Below are 19,096 nucleotides of genomic sequence, written 5' to 3' on the forward strand. Positions count from 1 at the left end.
CTTTTAAAGAGTAGCTAATACCAACGAGATGAATTGCTTTCTTACCATACCTTTGTTGACTGTTCATCTTCAGGCCGTCGTACACCTTCTGTGCACTCTTGAGATGCACCGAGGCAGATTCGGATGTGCTAGAACGTAACGAACAAACGTTTGTAAACTTTGTTGATGGAGATACAACATATGGCCGCAGCATGAAAGAGGTCGATGCCAAGGAGCGTCGCAAGCATGTGAAGGGGAGGCCGAGCCGAACCTCGGCATCTCCAGACGATGATACATCATCTGCCCTTGCCTTTCTGTCTCCTGCCTACTATTTTCTTGCTGCCATTTCATTCGGTTTCTTGCAAGAAACAGTCAAAACAACTTCAAAAATGGCCAACCAGACAGGCAAAAACTCGGCTGGTTCGTGTTGATCAAAATGTACAAAATGTGCGAATGTTGAAGCTGACTTTGTTGGAAACCACAGCTATCGAGCGTCTCACACAGGTCTCGAGCCACCTCAAGTCGTCAGAAGTCGACTTGGCCCCAAATCGCGATGCCATTCTTAAGAAGAGCCCTGATGATATTGTCGTAACAGCATGCCTGCGCACTCCCCTGACAAAGGGAGGCAAAGGAGGCTTCAAAGACACACCCGCCGCCGACCTTCTCCACGGAGCTTTCAAAGCATTGATTGAGCGATCAAAGATCGACCCTTCGCTGGTTGAGGATATCGCTGTTGGCAGTGTATTGCCTCCTGGAGGCGGTGCTACTGAATTCCGTGCTGCGGCTTTGGCTGCGGGTTTCCCTGATAGCACTAGTGTGCACTCGTTGAACCGTCAATGCAGTTCGGGTCTGCAGGCCTGTGTGGAGATTGCCAATGCTATCAAGACTGGCATGATTGAGATTGGTATTGGTGCTGGTGTTGAGAGCATGAGCAGCCAGTATGGTCCTGGGGCTGTTACTGAGTTCTCGGAGCTGCTTGAGAGCCACAAGGAGGCTGCAAACTGCAAGGTCCCTATGGGAGGTCTGTATACCTGATTTCTCCTGGCTATCGTTACTTTACTGACTCTTGACTAGTTCTCTCCGAGCAGATGGCCAAGGACCGCAACGTCACCCGCAAGGATCAAGACGAGTTCGCCGCATCCTCATACGCCAAGGCCGTCGAGGCACAAAAGAAGGGACTCTTTGACGAGGAGATGGTCCCTCTCAAGGTCAAGTGGACCGACCCCAAGACCAACGAGACCAAGGAGATCACCGTCAGCAAGGATGATGGTGTCAGAGAGGGCGTGACAGCCCAGAGCCTGGGCAAGATCCGTCCTGCCTTTGCAAAGGATGGTTCCATTCACGGTGGAAATGCTTCCCAGATCTCCGACGGTGCTGCCGCGGTACTGCTCATGAAGCGCTCCACAGCCGAGAAGCTCGGCCAGCAGATCCTCGGCAAGTACGTCGCCGCATCCGTCGTTGGTGTGCCCCCATTGCTCATGGGTATTGGCCCCTGGAAGGCCATCCCCGTCGCTCTGGAAAAGGCCGGCATCTCGAAGGATGATGTTGACATCTGGGAGATCAACGAGGCCTTTGCTTCGCAATGTCTGTGGTGCGCCAAGGAGTTGCAGCTTCCCATGGAGAAGATCAACCCCAAGGGAGGTGCCATCGCGTTTGGTCACCCTCTCGGCTGCACTGGTGCCAGACAGGTCAGCACTCTTCTCTACGAGCTGAGACGAAGAGGAGAGAAGGTCGGCGTGACCAGCATGTGTGTGGGCACCGGAATGGGCATGGCTGCCGTCTGGGTCGCCGAGTAGACGAATGCTTCTGACCCTCTGTATTACTCAACCGCATCACGAAGTTTGATCAACAGAATAATGAAATGAAATGTTGTAACTGAATTCTTTCTGGTTGATCCTCGGTCCAGTGGCGCAATGTGAAGACATGTACGCTCTATGCCGCCAGTGATGCTATTCGCTGTAGTTCCGAAGTGCAGTCCTCTACTCCCATTCGCCTGAAGACTCCGTGAAGTACCCATGCTAATGCTGTTGCATGTCCGTTCTGACACACCTCTAACCTCAAAGAAAAGAAAAGAAAAGAAAAGAAAAGAAAAGGAAAGCAACTGTACAAGAATTAAGAAGAGCCGGCCTCGATACCTTCGTCAAAGACGTCGTCTTCATCATCGCTGTTTTCACTGTCGCTAGCAGGTTCCCATCCAGCTTTGGCGCGCAAGATGCGGTTCTCCTCCTTCAGAGCAGCGATGCGACGACGATAGGGCAGAGTGCCTTCTTCGTGTGCGGCTTGAGCCCCACGTAGGTTTTCGGACAGACGCAGCAATGAAGCCTGCCAGGCTTGGTGTGTGAGTTGGGCTTGGATGGTTTCGTTGCGCGATGTCTCGAGCAAGGAGTTGTAGTGTGCGTGCAGAGCTAATGTACAGGTCAGCGACGATCCTCGTGTAAAGTAAAAAAAAAAGGCCTTACCAATGGTTGCGCTTTGATGACTGTGTGCGTAGTCGCCGATCTGAAGCTTGAACTTTTGGACTATCTCTTCGGCATAGTCGATGACTTCGTTGGCTTCCTTGCACTCTGTTTCTAGTTCGGTGATTCGGGACAGGGCATCTGATAGTTGGGCTTGGAGGGCGGTCGTGTCGACATCAGAAGAAGCATGAGGGGCATGAGAGACTGCAGAGAGCGACAAAGCTTCAGTATTAGCTGGTGAACGAAAGAAACAAATTAAACGAATGGGGTATCTAAGCGCAGTGGACAAGAAGAACGGCAAAACCATGAATGACCGTACCATTAGCATCTCCATTCGTCAAAACACCGTTCTCGGTAGGCCTGGTCTACGAGGAAGCATGTGAGCAATTCGAGCATCTTTGCCATGTCCTTGTGGTTGTAATGTACCTGGGCACGCGCGAGACCGTCCTGCAGCTCGTCGTACTGTTCGCGGTTCTGTTGCAAGACCGAACTCAATTCTTGGACCAAAGACCAGATGTGCTGCATATCGCTGTGGTGGCCGGCTGATGGCATGCCACCTCCGAGGGTGTAGGGTGCAGCCGAGTTGGCCATGGCAGGGTTCTGAGCGGCCATGTCCCCAGAGTGGTAGATGTTGCTAAGGGCAAGCGCGAGATGGTGTCTGATGGAAGGATCGTTCAACGAGACAAACTCTTCATTGTCGTCAGGGTGGCCAGGTTCGAGGAGGTCCGCAGGGAATGTGGGAGGAGGTGGCAGTGGACGCGCAACAGACGACTGGCTCTTTCCTAGACTGTTGTTGATTTCGATGTCACCAGGTCTTGGCGTAGTGTTGGCGTCTCTGGTTCTGAAGGCAGTGCGCGACGAGGCGTTTGAGTCGACCGAGCTGGATCTGTCTCTGTTGTTGTCGGTGATGCGATGGGATGCTTGAGTCTGACTGAGGCTTGACTCTTGGGCGCCGTCAATGCTCGGTACACTGTCAAACTCTGAGTCTTTGGCGCTCTCCTCGGATTCGAGCTGCTCCTGGTGCTGAAGCTGCTCAAAGTTGGCGACAAACTGGTCTAGTTCTTGTTCGTGCTCCTCTTTCTCTGTAAATGTCCAGGTCAGCGATTGGGTCCATAAGATAACATGGCTCGTGCACGATGCCGGTGGCGGCTCGGCCCGCAGCTAACATACCTTCGCGTTCGCGTCTGCGTCCCTCTCTGATCATGCGCACTGCATCCACACTCACCCAAATGAGTCCTTCATTCTCTTCGCGTCCAGTTCGAAGCAATGCTCCACCTTCCAGAAGCATGCGTTGGATAGCCGCCACTGGATCATCAGCGCGAGGAACATCTGCTGGCTTTGCTCTCTCTGTCTTGCGTCTGGTCGACAAGCTCGGCTGTCTGGATGCGTAGTTCTGAATCTTGGGATCGTCCGCCATCTCTTCGCCCTGCCATTCTGACTCTGCTTTCTCCGGGGTACTTTCTTCGTCTGGCATACTGATACCCAGTCCAATGCCCAATCCGAGGCCATCTTGGTCTGAGTCGCGTTTCAAGCTTCTACCTCTTTCTTGGATTTCTGGCGCCCTATAGAAACTCGAAGGTCTTTCGGCCTTCTTGCGCAGTTTCATGCGGCGGAAACCTTCGCCTACATGCGAATTGTTTTCACGAGGCATGGTCTCTGATGCACGACCTTGTTTGGCTGACGATTTAACTGATGCGAGGTAAATCGTAGGCTCTGATTGCGTCCGGGTCACTGTGTTGTTGTCAGCCTGTTAGTGTTACAGGAAAGATCTTGTAAGTTGCTCACAGCTCGTGATTCCGATGGTGTAAGGACTGGCGCCGTCAAGATCAAGAATTGCGATTTCAGTGTCAGGGTCGATGTCCAGCTCCTTAAAGTGCTTTAAGGCCAAGCTCCTTTGTGCGAGTCGTGGTGTGAGTGGTGGTTTTTGCGATTCTTCACATCCGCCGCGCAGATGTCCACAACCTGACCCTGAGTCGATCAGGATTCCACAATGTGGAACTGTTTTTTGTGCGTGCCACTCACCTTCTTGCCTGTTCGCTGTTGTTGACGTGTCCAGACGAGACTATCGTTCCTGATCTCGAATTGAAACAGAACCGTCGTGTAGTGGAATTTGTGTTATGTCGGACGCGGCTTTTGAAGCGGCGACATCATCAACTCCAGCACCCTTCGAGATGTGAAACAAATCACTCCAGTACTGAGCGACCGCCTCAACGTACGCTGGAGGATAGCAATCTTCATCTGGTCCAAGAAGGTAAGTTTCCAATGAGATTTCTGCATCCTTGCCCTCGTTGCTTGCTTTCCGACCCTGCAATCTTCCCTGTGCTCCAGATGAATTGCTTGCTTCCGAGGGCTTTGTCGTCCTCCCGGGTCTCTGCCTGTCAGTCTCCTGTCCTGCGGGAGCGTCTTCGTCCCGATCGGACTGTGACTTCCCACTGGAGTCTCTTGTAACAGTCCTTGACAATTCAGACTTCAGGGGAATGGCCGTTCTCAGGTCGAGATGTAGCAGGTTCGTCCCAGCGTCCAGGTACGTCCCAATCTTAGCGATTGAGATGGATCTACCAGGCATTCTGACGAGCTCGGTATCATCCTCAAAGATCCACTCTGCAGTTCCCTGATCCTCGTTGCGTGAGTTGCGCACGGCATTCTTGAGCATGAAGGAGTCTTGTGCCCGCATGCCGGCCTTTCTTGTAATGATCACACCGCGTTGTTTCCTGCTCACACATGCAATGTAATCTCTACGATTACCAGCCTTTGAGGATGCTTTTGCTCTCATCCGACCTCGAGAATCTCTGCTGAAATTGTTCACATTAGTATCGTCGCCAATCCGATGTGACATGAATTATTACTAACCCTGCTTTCTGTGTGCCTTGCACGACTCTCGGAGTTCGTCTCCCTCCAGTCGAAGCAATACTGCTCCTCACCCCTTGCGTGAAAGCGGAATCCTTGCGGGTTTGATCAGAAGGACCAATTGGAGGTGGTTCTTCCTCAACAGAAGCGAGTGAACCTACATCTCGCAGTCGCGGTTGCTCTGTATTCATTGCAAGTGTCGGGTCTTCAGGAGCCTGGGTGACTTGCCAATTCTTAGGTGGAACCCAAGCAGGTGGTGGGGGATGTCTCCTTTTAATCAGCTCTTCAAGGTATGCATGTGCTTGTCTGGAGTGGAATACGTGCGCTTCCATGAGCTCGTCCTCGGACATTGACGTCAGATCAGGCGTAGTAATAATGGTTTGTCGTTGGAAAGTGGGTGGCAGAGGGCTTCTCGGATTATTCTTCGACTTTTTGCCCAGAGCTGGGAGAGTTGAGTGAGGCAACAGACTCTTGATGGCATGGCTGATTGAATGACTCCCAGAGGATGATCCAGAAGCTTCGGATTGTCGGTGATGGCTAGCGGTCTCGTGAACGACACCGCTGGTAGCCTTGCTTCTTGAGGCAAACCGGGATTCGAGAGGATTGCTTTTGTTGTTCTTCGGCGAGGGAGTGGCCGAATCATCTTGCTCCATAGTGGTGATTGTCAAATTATGCTTGGTTAGATATTCTGTACTAATGTCTGGCGAGGAATACGATGTTCTGCTATCAGGGTTGGAATTTCTGAAGACGAGGTGTGTGACTATGGAAGCACAAATGTCCACAACCCACATGAAATAACGGAAGTAACGATATTGATGGTAACTTCCTCAACAGTGCCAACCCGCGGCTTCTCAAACTCGTGATGAATACTTACTGGTAGCTAGCATGAATGCTGTCTTGCCTGGAGAGCTTACATCACTACGACGAGCCTCAAGCCAGGTCACATCGATTGTCAATCGAGTATTGGCAGCAACACAACTCACCTGCGATGCAGGTCGTTCAGGAAAACAAAGGTTCTTTATATAGCTCGCGAGTCAATCTTACAAAGACAATTGCGTTTTGGATATAGCCTCTACCAACTGCAAATATCTGTTGGATACTGAAATTTGTGAAGAAACGCTCAATCGACAGCTCTGCCAGGCTTACGACCCCAAACCTCGTCGGCATCAGACTTACCCTTGGTCTCGGGCACTGCCCAGAACACGAAGCCAGCCAAGAATGCAGCGAAAGCGGCGAAGATGAAATAAACCTTACCACCACCAAGTTTCTCGTTGACGATGGGGAAGAACTGGGCAACCACAAAAGTGGCAATCCAGTTGGCTGCCAAAGCCCAACTCTGAGTCGCGCCAACAGCATCAGGTCCAACAAGCTCCGAGGAAAGTATAAAGGGTACAGGTCCAAGGCCTAAACCGAAGGATGCCACAAAGGTCAAGACTGTGATAGCTGACAGAATAGGGATGTGCCTCATAATGCCAATGGTCAAGAGCAAGGAAGACACACCCATGCCAAAGATACTTGCAAGAAGACAGGCCTTGCGACCAAGCTTGTCAGTCAAGGGGGCACAGGATGTTGTTACGACGATGTTCAAGACTGCAACCAGGACGTTGAGCAAGGCAGCGTTCGCCGAGAGCAGATCCGAAAGTAAAGAGACGCCATACATGACTATTGAGTTGATACCGCAAAGCTGTTGTCCGATCATGATGACAACAACTGCAATGACGGCAGGGCGAGAGTCAGGATTCTTGAGGACAGCAAGGGCACCAAGCGCTTCGAAAGCTTCCTTGGTCTTTTTGCTTGCCGAGGCATTAGAGGAGGGTCCGCTTTGTTCGATACCGCCCGCAGGCATGCGGTCTTGGTTTGACAGAAGACTGTCTTCCTCATCTTCCATATCTTGCGAGCTCTCGACTCCCCAGCCTTTGACCTCATCGTCGATGTTGGCTTTGTGGCCTCTGAGCTTGCGCAGGACTCGTTTTGCTTGTCTTTCTTTGCCATGATCAGCAAGCCACTTTGGACTCTCTTGGCCACCAAGGAATAGCCCGACGGCTTGAACGGCACCAATAGCTCCACCAGCGGCGAGGATTATTCGCCACAGCGAGCCTTTACTCAAGAAGAGACCAAGCAGCTGTGCAATGAAGATGCCCATGTTGATCATGATCTGGGTGAAAGCGCCAAAGAAGCCCTTCTCGTGAGGAGGAGCGACCTCGGAGATGAAGATGGGTGCAATGACAACAGAAGCACCGGCGCCGAGACCGCTGATGAATCGTCCAATGGTCATAAGAGGAATGTCGGTAGCGAGGACCTCAAAGATTGGACCGACGACAAAGGGAATGGTGCTGAAAAGCATGGACTTGTAGCGGCCATAACGAGCTGAGAGAGGACCTGCACTAAGAGCACCGAGAAGACCCCCCAAGGTGAAGATGGATGAAACCAAGCCAAACTGGGTCGAGTCCATAGGAATACATTGCGGGAGACTTGGGACGACTGCCGATGAGATGGACTTTTTCTCGCATGTTATAACAGATTGAGGGGCATTGAACTCTGCCTGAGAGGGTGGATAAGAGGTTAGGAAGTGGATACTACCGGGTCACAGCAAAGACGGATAGATACGTACAAGATGGAAACCGAAGAGTAGAGGGCCGATAGTGGACACGAGGAGAATGTAGACAAAATAAGGCGTGAGATCCTTGAACCACGACTTGGTATCCATAGCTGATTTAAGCTTTGGCAGACGTAAGAAGGAGCAGCTGTAAAGACGCGTCGCTTTGGCCAGACGATTGGAAGAAGGGAATTGTCTCGCAGGCTGAGAGGCTTCAGAGCTTCGGACTTGCTAGGAGGCTACTGGTGTCAGACCTTATTGTGTGTCAGAGTGACATGGTCAATATCGACATGGCTGGAAGCTCGACACTGGACAGTGGAGCCGCAGCCGTTCTCAAGACGTGACAGTCACATGCGAGCCGACAGCCGCGAACCTTGCCCATTCAAGGCTGCTTGCTCTCGTTGGTTGAACAAGAATCGTTTCCTACACCAACAAAGTCGCTGTGCCATCTCTAGTCGGCCACATCATCTGCTCCCTCAGCCTGGTGTTCCTTCATCCTTTGGCCTCACCGCATATTTCGCTGTCTGTCTGGGCCGTAGTCTTTCTGTCCCTCTCCGTGTGCTTGTCCGTCCCGTCGCAAGCTCGGCCCAACGCTGGAACTCTGCATCACCGTGGGGTATGCATAAACCAAGCACAATTTAATCCGCCGCCATGATCACTTCAACCTCTGCTGTCCCAAATGTGCCTCCCTCTGTGAACGCTTCTGCTGCGCCCACCAACAATCCGCCTAGTTCTGCTCCAAGTGTCAGAAATGCAAATTCCGCCGCCCCAGGAGGCAACCTGACCTTCAAACGCAAATTACACTCTGCTTTTAATGGTATCTCCTCTTGTCCACTTGCCTTTTCTCTCTACGCCGTGCACTAGTGACCAGCTGTCAGCTAACATCTGCTCTCAGAGCCTGCAGATACCAAGATGTCGTCGATGGGATATACTAGCCAGAGGCGAATCAATGATAACTACGACGTAGTAGGTTTCATCAGCAGTGGCACCTATGGCAGGGTGTACAAAGCCCGCAACAAATCTGGGAGAGGCCACCATCCTGTTCTTAGTCGGAACTCTGGAAATCCTATTGAGGCTTTCGCTATCAAGAAGTACGTCAAACTCCATGGCTTCCGGCCGAAAGCTGACTTGTGCTACCTAGGTTCAAGCCTGACAAGGAAGGAGAATTACAGTATACCGGCATATCACAGTCTGCTATACGAGAGATGGCTCTCTGCACAGAGCTGTCTCACGAGAATGTCATCTCACTTGTTGAAATCATTCTGGAGTCGAAATGTATATTCATGGTCTTTGAGTATGCAGAGCACGACCTTTTGCAGATCATACACTGGCATACCCAACATCCTCGTACTCCCATTCCGGCGCCAACGCTACGCTCCATCATGTATCAGCTTCTAGAGGGACTGCTTTACCTTCATCGTAACTGGGTCATGCATCGCGACCTGAAGCCTGCCAACATCATGGTCACATCTGCCGGTGTTGTTAAGATAGGTGACCTGGGCCTTGCACGACTATTTTACAAACCACTTCAAGCCTTATTTGGCGGGGACAAGGTCGTTGTCACTATATGGTATCGCGCGCCTGAGCTCCTACTTGGAAGCCGACATTACACACCAGCGATCGATACATGGGCAGTCGGCTGCATATTTGCCGAGCTCCTGAGTTTGAGACCAATTTTCAAGGGTGAGGAAGCAAAGCAAGACTCCAAGAAGACAGTGCCATTTCAAAGAAACCAGATGGGCAAGATTGCTGAAGTTCTTGGTATCCCGAGAAAGGAGAGCTGGCCACTACTTCAAGCGATGCCTGAGTACCCTCAACTACAGACTCTGGCCGCCGGCAATCCTGCAGTCCAACGACCAATAGGCTTGGACAAATGGTGGGACAATCTCACTCGAAACAGTCAATACTCAGCCGCAAACATGCCAGCACCACACCGAGATGGACTAGACATGCTCAAAGCTCTGCTTGAGTACGATCCATTGAAACGACTGAGTGCTGAGCATGCGCTTCAACATCCATACTTCCTTCACGATGAAAGCAATTTACCAGCGGCTCCTCCCAAAAATTGCTTCGCAGGTGTCGAGCACAAGTATCCTCCTCGGAAGGTCAGTTCCGAAGACAACGACATTCGAACAGGCAGTCTACCAGGGACGAAGAGAAGTGGACTGCCAGATGATTCGTTCCTCAGACCACCGAAACGCGTCAAGGAAATATGAAGTCATGACCATATCAGATGATTCACAAAGTCGAAGAATTATCGAAGTTTCACTCCCCGAGAGATGTTAAGGAGGACCCAGGAGCCCGCTTCTATGTTCGGGTTTCGAGAAGGGCACATAGCCCGAGATGAACAAATCGGAATCTATTCTTTCTTTTCAAATGTAAATATTATTAGTCTATGAACAATTGTATCAAAAATTGTCGTTGTGGTTGGCTTCGAGCGCCGCAACTCATGAGGCCGTGCACAGGTGTGGCTGCTGATCGACTCTTCGTTCTTGTGAACGCTTCATTGCGTACTCGAGTGCCTTCGGACCTATTCTTCAAACATCTTGCCCTACATAATACGTTCCCAACCAGAGGACAGGCACCATGACGGACAATGAATCGCAAAAGAGCGAACAAGACCAGACACGCCTTCCGACCCAGGCCGAACTCGATAAAGTTGCTCAAGTAGACATTTTGGACAAGAATGGCGACAAGAAGCAGTTCGGCGCACTCTGGAGTCGCCATGGAGATATTCCGCGTCGAACGATCGTTATTTTTATCCGTCACTTCAACTGTGAAGTAAGTAAAGCTTATCAAATAACAACAAACGCTTCTGACGTCGCTGTAAATACTGATCAACTTGGAAGTCGTGCGCCGATTATGTTCGCGCGCTGTCAAAGGCGTTCTCTCCTGACGATCTAGCGTCTCGGCCTATACCCACAAGACTTACTATTGTGGGCTGTGGCAGTCATACATTTATACCAACTTACCTCGAACGCACTGGCTGCAAATTTGAGATCTTTACGGATCCATCGCGTGTCACATATGACACACTCGGTATGACCTGCAACCTGGGGATGGGAAAGAAGCCAGATTATATTGAGAACAGCTTCATTGGAACACTGATTGGCACCGCGAACACTTTGATGACCATAACCACTTCATCTGGAAAGAAGAGTCAAAATGGTGGAGAACTCATCTGGATTGATGGCGAGATCAAGTTCGCGAGGAGGATGCAGAACACACGCGATCATGTCGAGATTGAGGATTTGAAACATGTATTGGCCAAACAGGAGAAGAACTTCGAGAAGGACGTCGCCGCATGAGCTCAAATCTATACCACATATACTCGATCCTCCCACGACCTCAGAGACCTGGCAAACGTACTCTGTCAGCTTTGCAACATGATACTTGACACAAGTATATATATGATCAGGGTCGCTCCAGCTACAAAACAAAAGCCCCCCCCATGCCCTCTCCAGGAATGTCAGAATGCCTCTGAAACGCGCACACGTGCTTCACTTCGAATTCAGTCATGGCCATTACCAGGGGAGCGGCCGTTGACACTACTAGGCCAATCTATCTGGATCTGCAACGCCTCCTCTTGCGCGTTTCATACGATGTGGTATGCCGCCATGCGGAGGATCTGCACGAGGAGAAGGAGGGAGCCGCGAGTAGCGGCGCGCGGGCGAGAAAGCAAGGCAGCAGATTATGCAGATATCTCCATATCTGCTTCTCTGAACATCTTGATTCGACAAGTGAGCTTCTGGAAATGCAAGGATAACCTGTGACCAAGCATGATTGTGAACAAGGACCACTTGAGTGGACCCAGAGAAGCGCGGCGTGTGGCTCTCGAGAGCTGGAACGTGAACGAAGCGTGCTAGGCGCCCGGCCGGCTGTCAAGGCACGGCCGCGCCCAATCAGACAGAAAGGCTGACGATCCATCTAATTTGCTTGCATGGTGCTTTGTTGCGGGTCCGTAAACTCAAAGAGCGGTGCTTTTTTGTTCAGGAGCTGCTTCAACCGCGGCAGGATTTCCAAACAATGGGAGAACCATGGTGCCAGCACCCAAGGCGTTAGTCAACTGAACCGTTTGGAGATGTAGCCTGTCATGTGGCAGATGAGGGAAATTGTTTGAGACGACTTGAATGGCTCTGACGAACAAACGAAGAATCTCCTGAAACGGCTCTTATCCACAAAGGGTATAGTACAGCAACGGGTTCGCTCTTCCCTCGCTCGTAAATGTGGCAGCGAACGCCAAGCAGGGCAGGAGTTGAGCTTTGTCACTTTCCTGCCGCTGGCCCCCCTTCGACCAAAGAAAGAAGGGTTCTTTCTTCTTTCTCTTTTCTTCTCAGTGTGCCCATTTGCAACTACTCGGCGCCCGTCCTTCCCTTTCTGCCTTCATTTGGTGACTGCAGCCTTGTTTCATTCTTACCTGTTTGTGCGTCGAACCTTTTGCGAATTTAATAATCTCCCCAAACCCGGAAGGCGCTTTCTCAACCCGGACGCGCTCAACTGTCTAGCCTCTCGTCGCTGTGTTCTTGTAGACCAACTTCACAGTCATCTCGAGCTTGACACCTGGCCACTCATCACTTCAGAACTCTTCAGTTGCCGGACTTAACCAAAACATTTACACACACCTGTCTGTCTTGATCGCTAGCGCCAACGTGTGCCTGTTGACAGCCCTGTCCCGATTGACGCGTTGATCCTTGACATCACACCGTACAGCAACACGACAAACACTTCTCTACAGTGTAATCCATACGCATACAACACATCTGTCTGGTTGAAAAACCGACAAACATTTATCAACTCGACTACATCTCATACCGCGCTGGTTCCCCGGATCTCTCGGATCACAGCGACCGTTTGTGTAATATCAGTCCAGCATCACTTGGTGTAGCTGCCTGCTTGTCAAGCACTTCACCTAGCTTACCCTCTCTCTACTTCTGTACAAGACCCGACCTTGACGACAGGCTCCCCGGCTTGCCCATATTCTCACTGGTCCTTCGACATACTGCCAAACAAGACGCTCCGCATTTCTGCACGAAGCACATTTAACGACTCTCCGCATCATCATCTTCACTCAGCATCATCGACATCATTTCAGCCCAGATCTCACCTGGTCTTACGAATCAAACTGTAATAATGAGCATGGACGCTGGCGGTCTCGCTCAGATGACTTTTAACGGTTTCTCTTCCAACGGCCTTGGCGCCCCCAGCTCTGGCTTTGCTTCTAGAAACAGGGGAGGTCACAACCACAAGCGCCTCAGCGTTGGTCTCCCTCAGCATATCAACCCTGCCGAGAACCACGCCGACTCCAATCCTACACCTCGCACCTCGCGATCGCACCTCCTCGCCGGTCTTCGTACCGCTCCCAAGACGCCCTCCGTGCCTGCTTCCGCTCCTTACAACCAGCTAGACTACCAGTCTCAGCTGAGTGGCATGGACGTCAACACATACAATGCGTATATGCAAAGTGTTCCTCAGTCAGCCACCGCTGCTAGCTTCAGTGGCAACCACTACGGTGGTCGTCAGCAACAACAACAGCAGCAGCAGCGCCAACAACAACATCAGCACATGTATTCGATGCCCGAGCAGGTCTTGGCCCCACCTACCTTCTACGGCCAGGAGGCCGAGATGGACCCCAACGTAATGGAACAGCTCCAGCTTACCAGCCTGTTCCTCGCTCAGCGCCAGCAGCAACTCCAGCAACAGCTTGCGGCTATCACTGCTGCCGCCAACACTGCTCAGTTGCAAGGCTTGAACCTCAACCAGTTCCAGCAGCCCATGTCTCAAGTCAATGCTTATGGTCAGCAACGCGCTCAGCAACAACAGTCGCCTATTGAGGTCCCTGGCCAACCTGGCCTATACCTCGTGTACAACCCCATGACTGGCCAGTACCAATACGCAATGGACAACAGTGCCCAGTCGCCCATGTCGCCGGTCTCGCAGAACCAGAACGGCTTCTTCAACATTGACACCCCTCAGAAACAGCAACAGCCTGTCTTCCGTGCCGAGATCTCGCCGCCACCCACTGAGCGTCCTACTCCCACCGGCTCTCGCTCTATTACTCCTCCTAAGAAGACGTCTTCACCTGCGTCGAGTCTTGCTCACGTCGAGCCGCTCCCTCCTCCGTCCGCCAACGCCTTCCGTCGTGGTCACAAGAAAGCATCTTCTCTTGCCATCAACGCCCTGACAGGAACATCTGATGGCCCTAAGACAAGCAACGTTGCTACTTTCGGATCTGCAAGAACCGTATTCCCACCAACCCCAATGACAGGCACTTTCGGACCTGGTGCTGCTCGTGCTGGAGAACACCCTATTCGCCAACCTCGTGGCCCACCTCCGCTTGAGGAGCTTATCGCTCTGCCCACCAGCAAGCACGAAGGCAGCAAGAACTTCGCAACTCGTCAGCGTCGTCGTGCCCTTGACAACCTCGTTCGCGCTGGCTCATTCCGTCGTGCCGTCAGTGGTTCTCCCCGCAGTAGCCCTGCCAGTGAGCGAGAGCTCAACTTCCAGTCAGAGGAGGACGAGCCCTGCTTCCGCAAGCAGAGCCCCATTGGCAGCGAGCGCAACGCCAAGAGAAGCTCCAAGGATAGTCTCGAAGGTCTTGGTGCAGGTGGCGCCGTTCAGACTCCAGTCAGCGAGAAGGGAGACGCATTTGACATGGGCTCTTTTGCCAAGCAGCTTCCCAGCCCTATTCAGCAGGGTCTTGGCCGCAGACACATGATGCTGGGCTCCGTTCTCAGTGCCGCTGAGAAGAGAAAGAGCATGTTTTAGAGAATGAGTGGTGGACATGAGTATGTGTGATACAGATGATGCAATTCCATTCCTGGATTCAATGCGTGGTTGGGCAAGACTTTATGATTGGACACTGGGTTTGTGATGGGGTTGGTAACACGAAACGTTACAAAGGCTTTTCATTTCTATCCTCAAGTTCCGGCAAAGACAAAGACTGAGGGGCTGCGCCCTGAAGTCTCGTGCTGTTCAATTGCCTGGAGAGGGGCGAGTTATTATTTTTCTTCTTATTTTGCCCCCAGCAAATGCCACCCAACTAGCTTTTAATCGATACTTACTTTCGCATTCTGCGAGAAGACTTTCCATGCACTTTTGTAACACGATGCTTGCCGAGATGAGTGCCATGTCATGCCACGACGTCGGCCATGAAGGATCCGTTCCGGTGCCCCGCAACAGGGCTCACCTGTGCCCTAATATTTCTCCACCACCTTCTTCCTTCTCCACACCACTCACCACAAATGACCACAATGGCCTCTATCGAAAGTGTTGCGAATACAGCAAAGAAGTTGGAATGTCGTTTCTGTCAGAGAATCTATTCTAAAGCAGAGCATTTGACAGTACGGCAAAGCTCGCCGTGTATTGACTGATTGATATCTGACACACCTTCTTCAGAGACATGAACGTTCTCATACAGGCGTACGGCCGTTTACTTGCAAAGAGTGTAACCGCGCCTTCAGTCGACAAGACTCACTAGCACGCCATGAGAAGCTCCATCTTCGAAGGGAGAGCATGAAGTGTGCCTCACCTGCAACTTCGGCCCATACGCCAGCCAAATCTCACGCACTGCAGCATTTGCTGGCAGCTGATGAGGAGATTGACACTCGCAATCTTGTACCTCCCTCCGATCATGTTACCGCGCAATCCTGGCAGGAACAACCGTATCAAGTCGAACCCGAAATGATGGACATGAATTGTGCAACGGATCTGGACTTTCAATTGATATGGCCTGATTCTGAGGAGCTGTTCCAGTCAATCATGTCTACGGACACGATCTCACATATGCCAGTGGGCACTTTACCATTCCCGCAGGGGCTTGAACAGTTTACACCAACCAGCCTCGATTCGCCTTCTTCCTTTGATGATCGAGGCTCGGCTATAAAGGCTATACCTAATGGAGGTGGGCACCAGGCTGTTCATGGTGTCAGCAAGATGATTTCGAATCTGGTGAGCGGGGATGTCACATCAGATGTGCTCTAGCTAACTTCCCTAGTCGTCGAGCATCACCGCAGAGGCCGAGTCTACGTCGATTACTTCGGTGTTCTTAGATGAATGCCTGCACATGTTCTTCGTTCGCTTTATACCTACGTTTCCCGTATTGCATCGCTCCACATTCGTCTTCCGAGAATGTACACATCCTTTGCTCCTCAATGCCATCGCCATAGGCTCACTATATCTTGGGCCCAAGGATTCTATCGCGAAAGGCGAAGCCTTGTGGCGCCTTTCGCATACAGCAATTGCGACTTCAGTATGTAGTTCTCAGCAGGTTCGGTGACGCGAGTGCTGACTGTTTCTGTAGTGGCAGAGTCTGATTACCCATCGAGGGCCGAATGATCCGTGCAATGGACTTCAACTGGTTTTGGCTGCCTTGCTCGGACAGGTCTATGCAGCACTTTCAAAGGTCAGAAGTGAAGCTAGATATCGTCTCATAATCACTGACATGTTTCTAGAACCGGGTTCTTCGATCCACATCGCAGATATTCCATGCTCTCGGCTTCTCATGGGCAAGACATTGTGGCATGTACGACAACGACACATATTCGATAGACGATTTACCTGCACTGGACGCCTCTCCAGCGGATAAAGACCGCCAATGGAAAATTTGGGCTGCTCACGAGATCCAGAGAAGAGTGCTCCTGGCCCAGTACATCTTAGACGGCCTCGTCTCCTCGGCTAGTGGCAACCCTACCTCGACGCGGCACGCTGCTAACCAGCTTGGACTACCATGCGATGAAAGCTTGTTCGAAGCAAGTACTGCAGACGAGTGGCTGATCAAGATGCGATCACAACCCAGGCAGAATGTCTCATTCCGCAGCATTTTCCGATCGCTATTCTTACCAACTGATATCGGAAGACTGCCAGAGCACACCCTAACCTCCTTCTCATTGCGTGTGATCTTGGAGGGTGTGCAGTCACTTGTTTCAGACTCTACTGATGGCCCGTCTGTTGGCGTCCCAACACGCTCTGAGATCCGTAGGGCGCTGGCTCAAGTTCACGAAAGCATTACCAAGAACAATATATCCAATCCTGAAACGCTTGAGGCTCTGTTGCGTTGGCATTCCATCTGCCTTGATGCCGCCACAGACTCATCCATGCTCTGTCGCCATCTGTGTGCTCGGTACAACATTGCACAGCATGTGCTAGGAGGTAGCAGAGGTTCGAAGGCAGGACTGGATCTGGTCGCCTGGGCAAAGACTGAAGATGCCCGCAGAGCGTTGCTACACGCTGTCGCGATCCAGGATATCGTGGAGCAGCTTCCTCGCGGTCGTGCTCACGTGCTTCACATGCCCAGCTCACTGTTCGCGGCAGCCACTGTATACAGTGTCTTCTCGTTAGCAGGCCACACAACGGTCAATCTGCCTCGTATTGTGGACTGGAAGGATGCGCTCTTCACCGAAGTCGATCCTTGTGTCATCCTCGGCGATCTTGCGGGTACATCGGCGGGATCGAGCACGACGAGAAGATTCGTTCGTGGCGAGAAGCTGTCCGGCAGCGGCTATGAATCTTTGACTCGCAACTTGTTGTACGAGCTCAACTCGATGCAGAAGCTGTTCCGTTGCCTCAGCTCACAGTGGGGGGTTGCATATGACATGGAATCTCTTTTGAATTCGTGGATCTCGCTTTGTCATTGAAGGCTCCTGTCGGTTATGAGTGCATGATGACTTTAGTCTAGGAGTTTGGAAGGATTCTTTGGGTCTTGGGCGCATGTATCGTTTTAGGCTATCTATATTTCAAATTCAAATCGTCGAGCTGGCATGAATCCGGGAACACTGCAAATTCTTATACTTGTTCTTTATTTCTCGTCTTGGAACACTGTGGTCAAAGTACCGATGTGTGGGTGAACCTCGATCGAGAACTCATCGCCGTCTCGCAAGAACTCCTTAGGGTCCTTGCCTACACCTACACCGGCGGGAGTTCCGGTAAGGATAATAGTGCCAGCGGGCAGAGTAGTACCTTGCGAGCAGAAGCTGACGAGCTTGGGGACGCTGAATATAAGGTCGTCGATGCCAGAATCTTGCAAGACATTGCCGTTCTTGCTACCCTTGATGTGAAGCTTGCTCGGGTCGGGGATCAACTTTGAGCTCGCCAGTACAGGACCGATAGGGCATGCACCATCGAAGCCCTTACTGTAGCACCACTGGCTCTGGGCAAACTGAGCGGCACGGCTGGAGACGTCGTTGGCGGCAGTGTAACCAAGGACATAGTCAAGGGCTTCCGACTCGGAGACGTTCTTGCAAGGCTTGGAGATGACAACGACGAGTTCAGATTCGTAGTCTGCCGTATCGGAGGCTTTGGTGTGCTTGGGGATAATGGTCGGGTGAGGGTAAGGGTCTGCAAGCGAGGTGGCTGGCTTGAGGAAAATGACGGGCTCTGATGGTTCGGCCATGTTGACTTCTTGGGCGTGTGTCTTGTACTGTTCGTTTCCCGTCAGAAGCTGTCTGAATGCCAGGGTGAAGTCCAAGTCTTACGTTCAGGCCAATGCAGCGTATCGTGCCAACTTCCTCTTGCGACAATGGTGACAACAGTCTAGCGATCTTCTCGGTCTTGTCTGACAGCGAGCCGGGATTCAAGGCGGACTTTCCGCTAAAGACCTTGACTTCAACCTCGTCGCCCTTACGGAGAGCGAGACCGACATCAAGTTCAGCATCGACGGGCTCGCCGATCAGGATTGCCTTGGAGTCGCTGGCTGGGACGAAACGGACGAGGCGGTTGAAGGACATTTTGGTATGGGACATCTAAGATAACGAGAAAGGAAACCAAAGGTCGTTGAACAAAACAAAAGGCTTATAGACTATGCCGATGTCGCGCAATGAGTGCTATCACGAACGCATCAAGTCCCGCAAGTGAGATCCGCACCCTTGAAGACACACCTTCCTTCCCCACCTTGGAGGGGTACAGGTGGGGAAGGAGCACTCTGCCTGCTGCTCGGCCGAAACCATGCCGAAGACCGAGACAGAACAAGCAGAAGTGTCCTCAATTAACTTGGAGCTGTGTAGAAGCCCAGATCAGGGAATGTAACAATGCAAGGATATTAAGCAGATCTCAGCGCAAGTTATTGCTTCTGTTTGAGGTCCTTCCCACATATCGAAACAGCACCACACGATTGTTTGCTGGTCAGAGCTCTACAGAAGCAGGGCTGTGTGGGGCAGTCACAGAGTGTTTTGACAAGATAACCCGATGACGGCCCAGAATATCTGCTCCATGTAACTCCCTCAAG

General features: G+C 51.7%; 8 protein-coding genes across 8 annotated transcripts; 5 read left to right on the plus strand and 3 right to left on the minus strand.

Moving 5' to 3' along the window:
• Positions 1-368: 368 nt before the first annotated feature.
• On the plus strand, positions 369-1,775 carry M437DRAFT_38524 (3-ketoacyl-CoA thiolase-like protein; the record flags this gene model as incomplete). Its single annotated transcript, XM_041019851.1, has 3 exons — positions 369-399; positions 464-1,000; positions 1,054-1,775. 3 exons carry the CDS (start codon positions 369-371, stop codon positions 1,773-1,775), a joined length of 1,290 nt encoding a protein of 429 aa, XP_040884563.1.
• Positions 1,776-2,091: 316 nt separating this feature from the next.
• On the minus strand, positions 2,092-4,086 carry M437DRAFT_37691 (uncharacterized protein; the record flags this gene model as incomplete). Its single annotated transcript, XM_041019687.1, has 5 exons — positions 2,092-2,384; positions 2,439-2,639; positions 2,755-2,800; positions 2,862-3,517; positions 3,606-4,086. 5 exons carry the CDS (start codon positions 4,084-4,086, stop codon positions 2,092-2,094), a joined length of 1,677 nt encoding a protein of 558 aa, XP_040884564.1.
• A 2,316-nt stretch (positions 4,087-6,402) lies between these two features.
• On the minus strand, positions 6,403-7,989 carry M437DRAFT_35877 (general substrate transporter; the record flags this gene model as incomplete). The annotated part of the gene is made up of 2 exons (XM_041019339.1): positions 6,403-7,824; positions 7,894-7,989. The coding sequence occupies 2 exons, from the start codon at positions 7,987-7,989 to the stop codon at positions 6,403-6,405; spliced, it is 1,518 nt and encodes a 505-aa protein (XP_040884565.1).
• An 801-nt stretch (positions 7,990-8,790) lies between these two features.
• On the plus strand, positions 8,791-10,094 carry M437DRAFT_37599 (serine/threonine protein kinase, CMGC family, CDC2/CDK subfamily; the record flags this gene model as incomplete). The annotated part of the gene is made up of 2 exons (XM_041019661.1): positions 8,791-8,969; positions 9,020-10,094. The coding sequence occupies 2 exons, from the start codon at positions 8,791-8,793 to the stop codon at positions 10,092-10,094; spliced, it is 1,254 nt and encodes a 417-aa protein (XP_040884566.1).
• Positions 10,095-10,476: 382 nt separating this feature from the next.
• On the plus strand, positions 10,477-11,144 carry M437DRAFT_20267 (uncharacterized protein; the record flags this gene model as incomplete). Its single annotated transcript, XM_041018999.1, has 2 exons — positions 10,477-10,659; positions 10,728-11,144. Coding segments are annotated over 2 exons (600 nt in total), but the record flags the coding sequence as incomplete, so codon positions are not given.
• A 1,864-nt stretch (positions 11,145-13,008) lies between these two features.
• M437DRAFT_36047 (uncharacterized protein) lies at positions 13,009-14,643 on the plus strand (the record flags this gene model as incomplete). The annotated part of the gene is made up of 2 exons (XM_041019370.1): positions 13,009-13,300; positions 13,355-14,643. The coding sequence occupies 2 exons, from the start codon at positions 13,009-13,011 to the stop codon at positions 14,641-14,643; spliced, it is 1,581 nt and encodes a 526-aa protein (XP_040884568.1).
• A 485-nt stretch (positions 14,644-15,128) lies between these two features.
• M437DRAFT_80190 (C2H2 type zinc finger domain protein) lies at positions 15,129-17,510 on the plus strand (the record flags this gene model as incomplete). Its single annotated transcript, XM_041027303.1, has 5 exons — positions 15,129-15,218; positions 15,274-15,825; positions 15,872-16,126; positions 16,178-16,279; positions 16,329-17,510. 5 exons carry the CDS (start codon positions 15,129-15,131, stop codon positions 17,508-17,510), a joined length of 2,181 nt encoding a protein of 726 aa, XP_040884569.1.
• A 161-nt stretch (positions 17,511-17,671) lies between these two features.
• Positions 17,672-18,599, minus strand: M437DRAFT_37362 (uncharacterized protein; the record flags this gene model as incomplete). Its single annotated transcript, XM_041019614.1, has 2 exons — positions 17,672-18,292; positions 18,348-18,599. The coding sequence occupies 2 exons, from the start codon at positions 18,597-18,599 to the stop codon at positions 17,672-17,674; spliced, it is 873 nt and encodes a 290-aa protein (XP_040884570.1).
• Between the last annotated feature and the right edge of the window lie 497 nt (positions 18,600-19,096).

The sequence above is a fragment of the Aureobasidium melanogenum genome (genome assembly GCF_000721775.1).
Source record: "Aureobasidium melanogenum CBS 110374 unplaced genomic scaffold scaffold_1, whole genome shotgun sequence".
Lineage (NCBI taxonomy): Eukaryota > Fungi > Ascomycota > Dothideomycetes > Dothideales > Saccotheciaceae > Aureobasidium > Aureobasidium melanogenum.